This window comes from Sminthopsis crassicaudata, chromosome 2 (genome assembly GCF_048593235.1).
Source record: "Sminthopsis crassicaudata isolate SCR6 chromosome 2, ASM4859323v1, whole genome shotgun sequence".
Classification (NCBI taxonomy): Eukaryota; Metazoa; Chordata; class Mammalia; order Dasyuromorphia; family Dasyuridae; genus Sminthopsis; species Sminthopsis crassicaudata.
In genome coordinates this window covers 543,035,567-543,049,212 of record NC_133618.1, presented here as the reverse complement: position 1 = coordinate 543,049,212, position 13,646 = coordinate 543,035,567, and the positions used below count along the sequence as shown (strand labels likewise).

Genomic DNA, 13,646 nt, shown 5'->3' with positions numbered 1-13,646 from the left:
CCAGGATTATTCTGAGGATCAAATGAAATAATATTTATGAAGCATTTTGCAACCTTAGAGCATTTTATAAAAGCAAACTATTATTATTAATAGTATTACTATTAACTACTTCTACTACTACTACTACTACTACTGCTACTACCACCACCACTATTGGTACTTTGCAGCATTTGTATGAATGCTGAACAAAGCTGCCCAATCTCAGAATGTTATGTCCCAGAGAAAATGAAAGCAATATCAATAGAGAGGCAGAGCTAAAAATATTAATTTTCAAATTGTAGTAATATTTTCTCCCTCCCCAAGCTCAAAGCTAAGCAATATTAGCAGGAATCTGTATGCAGGGATGGTGCTAAATCATTTCCTATCAAAAATTTTAACCTAGAAGACAAATCTGTGACTAACACTTTGGCCCCCTCTAAGAATCCAAAAAGCAAGGAGAGGAGACAAGCAGTTTTCTTTGAGGGAAATAGAATAACTGGAAGAAAAAGAAGAGCTAGTTCACTTATATCATCTATGAAATTAAGGAGTTTGAAAAGGAAAAAATGCTCTCAACTCAACAGAAGGTAGAGTTGTTTCATCAAAGCATCAGTGTCTTGCAGTAAGGTGGGAGAGTTGAGTCTGAACAATCTTAAAGGGTACAAGGTACCAAAAAAAAAAAAAACCCAAAAACAAAACAGGAACATATAATACACAAAAAAAGGAAAGCTGTACAGTGAAAAATACACGACCAACTTCAGAAAAGCTGCAAATTCAAGCAAGCTGAAGAATACTTTTAGGAATATGACTGGGCCCACCACTTGTCACAAGAGTACACTGCTCACTGCTCTTAAAATTGTCTCCATGGTTACAAGAGCTGAGTTCTTCCACTGGCATCTTGCTGGACCAAGAGAAACTGGTTAATTGTTTTTTAAGGATCTTTTACAGTTCCTAAGTACAGAAAAATCCAAAAGGAGGGACACGCACCTCATTTATACAGCTTGTGGTTCCTGGATCAATCTGGCATTCTCTAAGAAGAGCTGGTATTGATTTAAAGGCAAAACATGTTCTTTTCTTTTCAGAGAAATATCATAAGAACCTTCTGCAGATAATGTGTAACATAATGATGATAGGATTTGATGAAAGAGACAACATAATTCTCAGTGACTTCCAGATTTATCACAGAATTGAATGAACTGGTTTGAGATTTAAACATACCTTTTTGCCAACTGAGTCTGCAAAACCTTTGAAGAAATACACTAAATATAAGCCATAGCTAACAAATGCCTAAAAACATTGATTGTCTCTTTGGATGAGTTTTTGCTAAAGAACTAAATTCATTTTTCTCCTCTGAGGCAATTGGGGTTAAGTGACTTGCCCAGGGTCACACAGCTAGGAAGTGATCAAATTTGAACTCAGGTCCTCCTGATTTCAGGGCTGGTGTCTTATCTACTGCACTACCTAGCTGTTCCCAGAACTAAATTCATCTTAAAGAAAGTTAGACTGGGGTGAATATGGAACACACAGAAGAACAAAACTAACTTTAGAGTTTATATCATGGAGAACTAAGGAACACATGCTGTTCCTTCACCATAATTCTTCTGTGATGCCCTGTTTGATTCTGGCATCTTGAAGGCCATGTGAATGAGTTCTTTACCAAACTGGCAAAGCTTTGAAAATGGAATCATAATAGATTGTATGTCTGCCATTTATAGGACCAAGTTTGCTAAGTTTGGAGAGGTTCATCACGTAATACTGACCACCTGTTGAATTTTCTTCAGCTGCAAGAATTCAGGAAGAATGAGACATATATAAATTATAAATTGCATCAGTGGAGGAATACTTCCACTGATTGAAGGCATCAGTAGTGACATATTGAAAATTTTGCTGCTTCTCAGGTGAACCACTCTATAGCATGCTCTGTCAAAAAGATTCCTAACTCAATCCCAGACTAACTCATTTGCTTCCAGATTTTAGGAAGAAAGACTTATAAAAAATTCTTTCCATGGGAAATTTTTATTTTAAAGAGTGAATGCTATGGTATTCTGTGGGATTTAGTACAAACTAGGAGTACTTCAGAATTCACTACAAGCTTTGGTCCCTGGTCAGTGAGCTCTAGAGATACCAAAGATATTTGTGATGGGAAGACTGATGGATGGCAGCATTACTCTTTCCCCACCTCTTTCCAAGTCAAATCAACAGTAAAATATTATAAGGTAAGTAGGGGAAAAAATCTCAAATCTATAAATCTAATAAAAAAGGATTATGTACATTTGAGAGTTTTATGGAGTTTCCACCTAGTTAGATCTTTAATTTTTCTAAAGGAATTGATCTTTTTAACACCATTAGTGAATTAATACTCCTACAAATCAACACTTAGATAAGGCTAAAGTTTGAATATTGAACACTGAAAAATGTTGCATTTAAGATCAATTTTCCTCAGAAATACAGATTAGAGAGTTGGATGGCTCCTGCAATTTATTCTACCTTGCAATGTTTATCCACCTATCTGTGCTACCCAAGCCCTACTTTGACAATTCAGTGCAGGATTGCCTTGTTGGCAAGTGAATAGCCTTCACAGGAAATCTTCACTTTAGGTGAATTTCATTTTCCTGGCAGTGCTAGTGTGCAAAATAGGTGCTCAGGCAATAAATGTAGAATTCATTTAAATGAAGCGATTTTTTCCTTTGCATTTGTCCAATGCTCCCTGTTTTGGGACACCCTGTTTCCTGGCCTAAGTTTGCAATGTGATGATTTGAACTTTGTGGATAACATCAAGGCCTTTGAAGCAGATTCCAACCTCTGTCTAATTTGTAATCTTAGAGGGTTAACTGAGGCTTAGGTGTCTTGTCCATGGCCACACAGCTAATGAGTTTCAGAGATAGGATTGGTGCCCAGGTATTTCTAACTCCAGGTAGTCAAGAAGTAATATATTTTTAATGTCATACCATACTGACTCTCCAATTTGAACTAATTCAGAAAAAATTTTAATGCACTAATTACCATCAAGTGTTCTTTATTTTCAAATGATGAAGCCTCAGACACACAGCTTCCAAAAATGTATAACTCCACAGGCAAAATACAATAACACCAATTAAGATGGTTAAGTTCCCCAACAATTCCAAAATTAGCCATCTTAGCTTTTTTAGGTTCTCTGGGGAGTTTTATGCTGTTAGGTTTTTTAGGAATTGCAAGATTGGTTAGGGCTAAGCAAGATTTACTAATTTTTATTAGGTCAAGCTGAAACTAGTTCACCATGAAACCATCTCTCACCTCATTCTCATTCTCCACAAATATTTAATCCCTGAGAGCTGTGTTGAGAATGAATTCCTTTTATAGCAAGATTTTATGGCTTCTATCTAAAAGTTCAGAACACCAAAGTCCATTAAAGAATTTGGCCAATAATGTTCTAATTGTTATTTCACGGATTTGGCTTTGGGAAGAAATAGGTTTACATGCCCTACATCTCTGAGGCATTAGTGTGATTTGACTGTTGGGCTCTAGCTTCCTCTGTAGATTGTTTACCCAGGAAGCAGGCTTAAGAACATCGTTATTGAAATTATTGGACCCACTCAGTCAAGTTAACACCTACTTAACATTTTGCTTACTCCTGACCTACGAAAGCATAGCATAACATTACTGTTTTTTAAAGCTGAGAGTTATTTGCTTTGTTTATCATTTTTTATTTAGACCCAATGTTATTGTCTTTGGTCTAAAGAGTCTCCAATGGAATTTGGCCAAAGAACTGAACACTGGATCTCCCATTAAGAAGCAAACAGCATATTCATTTCCTGCCACTTTTCTCATTTCTATATAGTATATAATAAGGTTTTTAACTTTAAAAATCTGGTTCTAAATGAGAGCCAAAGAAGACAAAGCATATATACCTTTCTAAGGATCCTACCTTGACAAACACAAATCTTATTTTCTTTTTTTCAAGTCCTATATCTTACTAATGCCTTAGGGAAAGAATACTTTTCCAGAGCAAAGAAAAAACCTAATATGATTTTTATTTCAAAAAGATATTGTCTATAATCAGGAAAGGGTTTGGTAGAAAAGATATAAATAATAAAAATGGGAAAGGAAAATTAATTAGAATAATAGATTTTAAATACTCTGAAATTGGGCTCTGTGCTTTTAGAAACATTATCTTTATCATTATTATTATTATTATTATTATTGATCTAGACTAGATAATTCCTGATTTTGAAGAACTTAGTGCAGAAACTCCCTTCACTGATATAATCAATTAGTCTGTAATTTATAGTCTTAGAGGGTTGCCTAGATTGCTGTAACATTGTGATTTGCTTATAAGCAAATGAGTCAGGCAGAAATAGAACCCTATTCTCCTTGATCTCAAGACCAGCCCTCTATCCTGTACACCGTACTGTTTGTGATACTCATTTGTCTTAAGGTTTTCTGGACCCTATAGTCCTATCCAATTAAATTTTTAAAAATTGTTTCAATCTTTTTTTATTGTTATCAGCACCTAGCACAGTTTTTGGTACTTAAGAAATGCTTGTTGATTGATTAATGATAAATGTTACCAGATTCTCAATTTCATGGCACAGAAGTGTTAAGTTTCTGTGCATATCATGGAAAATTCTAGATTTTTTGTACAATATTTGGTTGGTTCCTTAGAGCTGAAAAATTTTTTAAATGAGTTCTGGAGAGCCAAATTAGAAACAAACCCTCTCCACTCTCTCCCAAATTAAAGCTAGATTGTAAACTTCTGGAGGACAAGCACTCCGTATACTAAATTGAACCAAGAACAGAACTGGGTATCTTTTGAGCCCTTGTTGACTAATCAGTTTCTACACTAGCACTTCAGGCTTTCTCCTACTAAGAATTAAAAAAAAAAATTAACTATCCCTCTTCTAGAGACTGCCCTTAATGACTAATAACTTTCATTCTGTTTCTAGGGCTCATAGCTCACGCTTAATAATTTAAATGAATCTAATTATAACTTCAAAGTAATTCGTGGTTTAATGATTCAGGCTGCTGATGAACTCTAACAATTGAAAATACATTTCTATAAGGAGATTTACACCATAAACCTAAAATTGTGTGGGAACTCGTTGTTGGTCCTGGATTTAACTACATTAGATAATGAGACTCCTGATTAGAAGTTCCAAAAGATGTTGAATTTCATATTTCTAATATTGCCTCTTGATAAATATGGGGAAAATAGCTCTTCCCCAAATTCTGTCTTTAAGAAGTGGAATACTGAGAGAATGAAGTATCTGACCAAGTTTCTACAATCCATCTTTTACTGTCCAGGATGGTCGGTTTCCATCCAAAGAGAAAACCCAGCCTTATTTTTCTGAAGCAGCATTCACAGCTGAGCTATGCACTAGCAAAACTGACAAAGCTTCATTGGGACATTCATTTTGCTGCTGTTCTCAAGAGCAAATCTGACTCCTTGGGCCTGGTGCCCCAAGGGCTTCCACCTCTGCCATAAAGCCACCCAGCAGAACCAGGATATGAAAGCACTCTCTAGCATGCTCCACTAATCTGCCTACATTTGAAGCGATGACCTTAGACCTGGGTAGGTCTAAGAAGATGGCTAATTTTTCTCAATACATCAATTCAGCATTACAGAGCAATGGTTACTTTTAGATGGCAAACCCAAAGTCCTGCAAGCTTTCTTCCGATCCTCTGTATTTGCCCCCATAGAATGTCCCTGCAATGTAAAATCAGGTTTCGATTGATAAATATCCACTTTGCCTACTCACAGGCAGTTCAACAAGTAAGACATCTCAAGGAGAGAAGTTTTCTAATGGCGACGAGGAAGATAAAGTATACTGGTTTAAGTACCTACTGCTGGTTCATAATAACTTACCAGAATACTATTTCATCTAGCTTGGTATATTCCCCCACCTCAAGGGAGAATTTTGAGTTTTTATTAATTAAAAAGTGAATAATTTAAGTTCTAACACTTAAAGTTATTTAATGAAGTGTTATTCAGTTGAAAAAATGGAAAAGAAGTCATATCTTGGCAAGAGCTAATGCCAGGCAAATAAAGTCCTTTCAAATTTCCAAAAGGACTCCAAAATCAGTTGTTGTGATGCATATTCAAGTTCTTAGGAATCTTTAGGATTAGTAGATGGAGTTTTCCAATGAAGAAACAAAGAGGATAATATAATTGCCTGAGGTTACAGAAATGAAAACTTAGGAGAACAGGACATAGACACTCTGCCTGCCTCTTAGGAAACAAACAAACAAACAAAAAGTTTTCTCAATATACCTTAAACAGAACAAAATATAATTGATTAAATAGAATTTATTTAGATAAATCCCAAAGCTCTTATTTTAGAACATTTTCCAAAAAATACTTTTTTGACAAATACCCTCATGTGTTCAATTTAACCTAAATGGGTAAATATTATCATCTAGAGTCAAAGAAAAGACCACTGTCAAGTGAGAAATGCATTAAATCTGAAGCCTGTTTTCTGACAAAGGATCAATAATGGCTTCTTTGTGAATTCTCGAAAACTCCAGTATTCCATAAAGTGTTGAAAGGTGAGTTGGACAGAAAATGATACTTAAACATGAAAATTGTCCTGCTAATGATTCCAAAGTAGGGAGATTAATTCTAATTATTTTCAGTCAGAGAGGAGATGGCTAAAAGATATGTGAGTCCCAGGAAGACCTTACTTTCATAAGCTTTAAGCACTAGGGCAGAGGGGATGGCTATAGATGGTAAACTCCATTTTAAGAGACAATGTGTAATTTTTAGTTGATGAATCACTTTATATGAGATACCTCCAACTAGAAAGAATACTTGTAGTGATTTTTGGGAGCAGTAACATGGAGCCCTTGTCTGTAATAGACAAATGGAAAATAGATTCTGACAAAAAAATTACCTTTAAAACCTGAGATAGTATAAACAACATCCTTTAAAAAATATGTCCTCTGCTGTTGAACATCAGAAAAAGAATTTAATTCCATTATTATTCTCTCAGAAGCTGCAGAATGTGAGTCAAGGAGAGTAGACCGAGAGAAGACAGGGGATTTTTAACCTGAGGTCCATGGATTTGTATTTTTCCTAATATTTTTATTACCTGGATTTCAAAATAATTGGTTCCCTTTGTGATTGGATTCTTTTACTATGCATTGAAAAAAATTATTCTGGAAAGTGTTTTACCAGATTGTCAAAAGTGTCCAGGACATCTAAAAAAAGTTAAGAACTCTTGGGGTATTTTAAATTTCTTTTCCATCAAACTTGGACACCACAATTGGATGCTTAAAAGGAAAAACCAACTTCTCTTCATGATACCATCAGAAGTAAAAACTATTAAGTTTCTTTGAATTTAAATATGCAGTGTATGTGCATAGAAAGGAGCGCCCAGAAAATTTGGCAAGAGAGAAGCTTTAACATCTTTACTATGGGAAAGCACTCTGTCAATAATTTAGCACATGAACACAAATTGTGGAGAAGATGAGGGTAAATCTTAGCTGGTAGTGTCAGCAGCAAAAGACCATATGGGGCTGAAATCAGGAATCTCTAATCAAAAGTCAGATTCTTTTTATTGAGTATCTTAGGAATTAAAAGAATTCCTTGGGCAGAATTATAACTTCAAGATTAGCTTTTGCGATGAGGGGCAAGTCTAAAAGTCTAGAAGAGCTCCATTCTGATTTAAGTTTGAAAGTCTTTCTGATTTAATAAGGGCCTAGAGTTCTGAGTCCTTTTCTTGGAATTCCTGATTTTTTTTACTCTATTAACACCAGCTGGAAGGTGGGAAATTGAGAGAAGTGGATGGGAAAGCTTTCTAGTACCTCCCAAATTGTTTATTAGTATACTTAAGTCTTCTAAGTCACCCCCAGTTTTCTTAGTTCAACTTCTAAAGAGATCAGACAGCTGTGGAAATAATAGGTTCTTTGTCTCCTAGGTGCGTAGAGTCTCTCCATCATTCTCCCTTTCTTCCCTCCCCCCACTGAGAAAGGACTGCATTCCTTTACCTTGGTGGAAGGAGACACGTACAAGCCTTTCATCAAACTTTTGCACTCTTCGGAAATTGTTGATCATTTCCAGAGGGGAGGGATCATCTATATGGGTGCAATACAGAGCTGTCTCCAGAGCCAGAAGCTGTGAAGGGGCAGAGACGCACGTTATCAAATTACACTGCTACTAGGAGGAAAAAGATCAGTGCTCAGGCTTTTCTTCTGTTGGTGAAACGTGATACCAGCCGCACTTATCTGTATATGGGTGTCCGCTTTCCAAGCTGGAAACCAGAAACACAGAGGATACCCTCTCCTGAGCTCTTGCCAGCTCTGCCCTTTACATGGATGTGGAGCACTCAGTGTAATCATTCTAGCTACCCATGAGGAAAGTCTTATGCAAATGCACCAGGTTTGAACCATGGGTTTCTTTCTGAAGAATATTAGTTCTTAGCTCCTGAAAAGCTCAGGAAAACATTGTTGCGATCCAAGGATCAATGTATTTTGGAAGATCGACTCAAGAGCAAGATTTTCACTTTAGAAATCCCTCTACATTTGGCTGTCCCCCTATTTTACCAAAAATAATTATTGGTTTGTTATTCTATTTTTTTCTCATCTCCACTGTACTTCCCATGAAGAATTACTTTTTTTTTTTTTTAAATCTCTATTATTTTGATTGAAATCTGACCTGTGGATCATTATAGGAGTTGTGAAAGAATATACTCTGGTTGGGATCATAGGTCATTGAGTATTATAGATTTAGATTTAGCAAAGACTTAGAGGTCATCAAGTCCAATCCTCTCATTTTACAGATAAGGAAACTGAGGACAAAAGAAATTGATTTTTCCGGGCTTATGCTGTCAATAAATATCTAAGGCACAATTCAAACTTAGGTCTTCTACTTTATACTGAGAGGGTAGAAAAGCCAGAATTGTGACAAAAAGCTGTAGATGAATGTTTCCAGTAGGTTCCCAATACCACATTGAATTATATGAAACATTTTCAAGGGACTCAAGCATGCATATGCTGGACCCAGCTCTGAGAATGTGTTCAAATTTTTGGTATGAGCATTTACAATTTGGAAACTGGCAACTATTACAAATCAGGGATTGATTTACTGTTTTATTAAGTGTCTAGACTTAAGAAGATCATGGAAAAATTTAAATAGTACAGATTAAACTTAAAAATATGTTCCTCATATGTATCTATAAAGAGAGAGAACCAATAATTAAACATTAACTAGCATACCATTGGGCACAAGCATTTTGCCTATTATTTGTATATGATTCCATGAACCTATGAAAACTATGCAATCTCTTTCAAAACAATTTTTGAGCTGAAAAATTTATTTCACTGTAGAAATCACTTATTTTTTTCTTAATTCCTTTCTGCTAACCAAGTTAGTTTAATGAACATTTATTATTCATTGATGTAGGCCATTTATACCAAAAACCTACAGAAAAGAAGGAGAAGCAGTAAGCTAGGAAAAAGGTAAGAATATGAAAAAAACAACCTGGTAACATCTTTGCAATAATGAAAATTAACACTTATATAGTGCTTTCAGGTAGACAGAGTGTTAATAAGTCACCTTATTTGACTGTCACAACAACCCTGTGAGGTATGATATCATTATCCCCATTTTATAGTTGAAGAAAGGCTGAGAAAGGTTAAATAACTTTCCCAGGAGTCACAGAGCCAATAAGTTTTTGAAGCAGGATTTGAATGTGGGGCTTTCAGATGCTAAGGCCAGCCTCTATCCTCTAGGGCAGGGCTTCTTAAACTTTTTCCAATCATGGCCAATTTTTGCCAAAGAAATTTTTATATAATCCTGAGTATGTAAAATAGGTATACAAATCAAACATTTACTAATAATAAATCATAATTTCATGACTCCCCCATATTCAATTACATGATTGCATATGGGGTTGCTACCTACAAGTTAAGAAGCTTTGTTCTAGACCACTCCCTGATAAAGAGGGCTCCACTTATTTTCCTGGACTATTGTCCCTTTATTTTGTTCAGGAAAGCAGTGTTTAATTTAAACTTTAATCCAAAGCCTGTGCACAGGAAGGCTAGATTTTTACTCTCCAGTAAAAAATCACTATTTCATTCCATTGACATGGGCTGTGTATTGAATAATGTTTAGGTAAAGAGCAAGGTAGGGCCTTTGGAGGATAAGGACTACCAGGGCCTTCTCTGTTCTATATTATTTTCTACTTTCTTTTGATCATTTTTTAAAGAACTGTGGTGGTATGTATTTGTGATTCTCATTCTTCTTGAAGTTTCCACTTCCAATACCATTTTGGTATAGGAAATAAAAGGGCCTGGGCATTTTGCCTCTTACTTTCCTATGGTTTTCCCAAACTTACTCAAATGATGCAATATCTCAGTTTGCTAAAAAATGAAGTGTGACTTAGACTCCAGAGTACCTCCTAAGTTACCTGTTCCTGGGAGATTTGGACAGGGTTTCGGAAGACTGTCCAGAGCACACTGGGGAAACAAGGAGGAGTGGTCAGAGATCCTTGGTAGCGGTAATATTCATCTAAATTCGGAGGAAGAAGGTCTTGAATATTAAAACCTGGAATTTTAACTTTCTGATCTGAAAGAAGCACAATGGAAGTGGAGAGAATGATATTAACAGCTGTGCAACATATAGAAATATTCTTTTAATAAAAACTCTAAGCATATTTCTGTCTCTACAACCCTAAATCTACTCTATCACTGCTGAGCACCCCACAAATTTACCATTGACTTCAGAAAAATAAATGACCTTTATATAGCACTTACAAATTGTATCATTTGATTCTTACAACAGTACTAGGAAATAGATGCTATTATTATGTCCTTTCTTACATGTGGGGAAACCAAGTTTCATGGAGGTTGTTGACTTGCCCAGTATCATACAATTAATAATTATCTAAGGTAGGATTTAAATGCAGGTGTTCCTAACTTTGATTCTAGCACACTAGAGGTGTTGCAGACAGGGCCACCAGGCTACAAGCAGCTTCAACACACCCAAGTTTGACCCAAACCAGATTAAAATGTAATTGGAAATATTTAACAAAACAAATATAATAAAACAAAGGATGCCATTGTGTCTTGAAGGACATTGTTCCTATTAGAGTTTGACACCAGTGTGTTGCTCCTGGGCTGGACAGTTGCTTCCCTTCATAACATCTCACAAACTCCCCATTGCCTTGCTGCCCACCCTCCAGTTTTGTCCTCCTGACCACAGCATGAGACTCTGCCCCTGGTTCTGCCAGGTGAGCTTTTTTCTTGCCAAGTTCTAACGGGTGAGTTTTTACCTTATGTTACCAGACCTCTATGTCCCTCCCCTGCCATCGCTACACCAAACTACTATGTCCCTACTCTCTCTGCATAACCAGCTCCCTCTTCCTGAGCTAACTTTTCTCCTTAGAATGTGACTCCCTGAGGGTAGGCAGGGACCAGCTTTGTTCCTCTCTCAAATCATTTTCAACTGCTTGTTGTCCACAATCTTCTGAACGTGGATACCACTGTCTGTATTTTTCTTTGTCATACAGAAGTGGTTACATCCAACCCCCAGAAAAGAATGAAGGATCAAATAAGGGACTCTTTGACCACTTACCTTTGAACTTAACATCCTGAAGGCGGCTGAAGATCTTGTCAAAGGAAGGACTGAAGGAACCTATCTGCAATACAAATGACATGGCTGATTCTATCTGAGGTAGTTAGATTAAAGCAGCTTTCTTAACCTTTTTTTGGTATCTGGACCCCTTTGGCAGTCCAGTGAAGCCCCTGAAGATCTCTTCTTACAATAAGATTTTCAAATGTTTGATTAAATTACATAAGATCACACATAAAACAAATTATGTTGAAATAGTTATCCAAGTATATATACACATACACACATGCATATACATGTATAAATATACACACATGTACCTGTATACACATATCTATAGCTATCTATTTATACATAAATATATGTGTGAAATATGTTCATGGACTATAAGCTAATTATTCCTGGATTAGAGGAAGATCTCAGTCTCTAGCAGGCGATATCCACTTAGCTTTTCCTTAGCAACTTGATTTCCTGAAAGATCTTCTTTGATAGTACAATTATCAAGGATGATCATATAATATTATTCTATTATTAGAGCATTGCCACTGAGTTCCTGTCATTCTGCATCCCTTTACAATTTGGTACTTCTTGAGTTTCCAAAGCATTGTACTCAGTACTAAATCATGCTCTTTATTTTGCTATAATACTGAAGAAATGGCAACTAAAAGGAAAATCTAATACAGAACTGTGCTAAGAATAAAAGTTCATCTAATAATATACTATTTGAGAGGTCTAGGTAAAGCTCCATTTACCTAGACCTCTCATCAGTATAAAAGGATGTCATCATTACTGTAATCCCCACTCCCTCCCCTCCCCCCCCAAGAAAAAGAAAACATTACTTTTAGACAAAGAGAATCTTCTCAAAAGAAGTGCACTATGTCACACAGGCCTTTTTTTTTTTTTTTTTTTTAATCTAAAGAACACACAATATAGCCAACTAAATCTTTGAGATAGAAGTTCAGGGACAAAATTGTTCTGATTCATATTTGAAATCACATTTGGAAACTCTTTAAACCAAAAGATGGAGGGGGAGGAGAGCAGTGAACTTCTTACCTCAATAAGAACAGCCAGAACAGCTAGTCCTTCTGATTTGTCCTTGGCTGTGGATATATCAGGGTATTTGTCTGAGTTATAATGGACAATATGTAACTATAATAGAGAGAGAAAAGGCCAAAATGTCAGTGTCAAAGGAATATACAACTTTTGTTCCTGTAAAAAGTTATAGAAAAGCCAAACAATTTTAGAGAAGTTGCATTCCTTTTTTCAGGCTATGACTAGGTATTCTTAATCCCATGGCAAGGCTGTTTTTATTATGTGGTCCCCTCAAACTCAGTCACTGCTAAATACCACTTAATCTAGAAGTGTTCAAGAGCTGAGATGAGAACTCTCCAACTATCATCAGTTTATTTTCAGTCAGCCTAAAAAACCTGCATTTTGCCTGTAAATTATGAAAACATGGTTTTAAAGGAACTTAATTTGTCTTTGTCAACAATATTCTAACATGCCACAGAAACAGAATATTACTCCATGGAAAAAGATAATTTTTTAAAAAAATGAATGACAATATTCTCTGATTTCCAGTCAAGAAAAAATATTTTCCCTATCAAATGAGCAAACTATATATTTTTATAACACATTCTGAGACTTTTACCTGCTTTGTTGGCTGCATTTTATTCATAATTATCATTATTATTTTCCACAAAAAAATAGTATTAGCAAATTATTTAGATCTTTGGCTTTTAAGACTTTGGCAACCATTGAAACTGTGTCTCTAAGTCTTTATTTCCCCATTCCTGCTTTCTCCTTTCTGTTTCTCATCATAATTGACTTTAATATAGAAATTTAATGTGTGTGTAGAGATTATATTTATTAAATATAAAGTTTCTTGTTTTACATTTTAAAACTGGATAAATCTTGTTTCTTATTTGTACCTAGTTGCTTTCATGTTTATCTCTCCCACTAGATGGGGAGCTCCTTGAGAGCAATCAGTGTCTTGCCTTTCTTTACATCTTAAGCACTTAGCACAATGCCTAGCCTATATAGTATGTGATCACTTAATAAATGCTTGTTAATAGACTGACCTCAGTCTCCTCAACTCTTAAATTGCTGTAACAATATAGTCATA

The 13,646-nt window shown here is 35.6% G+C and overlaps 1 protein-coding gene across 8 annotated transcripts in view; it reads right to left on the bottom strand.

Moving 5' to 3' along the window:
• CA12 (carbonic anhydrase 12) overlaps positions 1 to 13,646 on the bottom strand; it is a 108,366-nt gene that overhangs the window by 7,795 nt on the left and 86,925 nt on the right. For all 8 annotated transcript variants that reach the window (XM_074294889.1, XM_074294892.1, XM_074294886.1 and 5 more), the window contains 4 exons: positions 12,575 to 12,670; positions 11,525 to 11,588; positions 10,359 to 10,516; positions 7,939 to 8,065 (listed from right to left, as the gene is read on the bottom strand). In XM_074294889.1, coding sequence (XP_074150990.1) covers positions 7,939 to 8,065; positions 10,359 to 10,516; positions 11,525 to 11,588; positions 12,575 to 12,670 — 445 coding nt within the window. The remainder of the gene's footprint in view (positions 1 to 7,938; positions 8,066 to 10,358; positions 10,517 to 11,524; positions 11,589 to 12,574; positions 12,671 to 13,646) is intronic.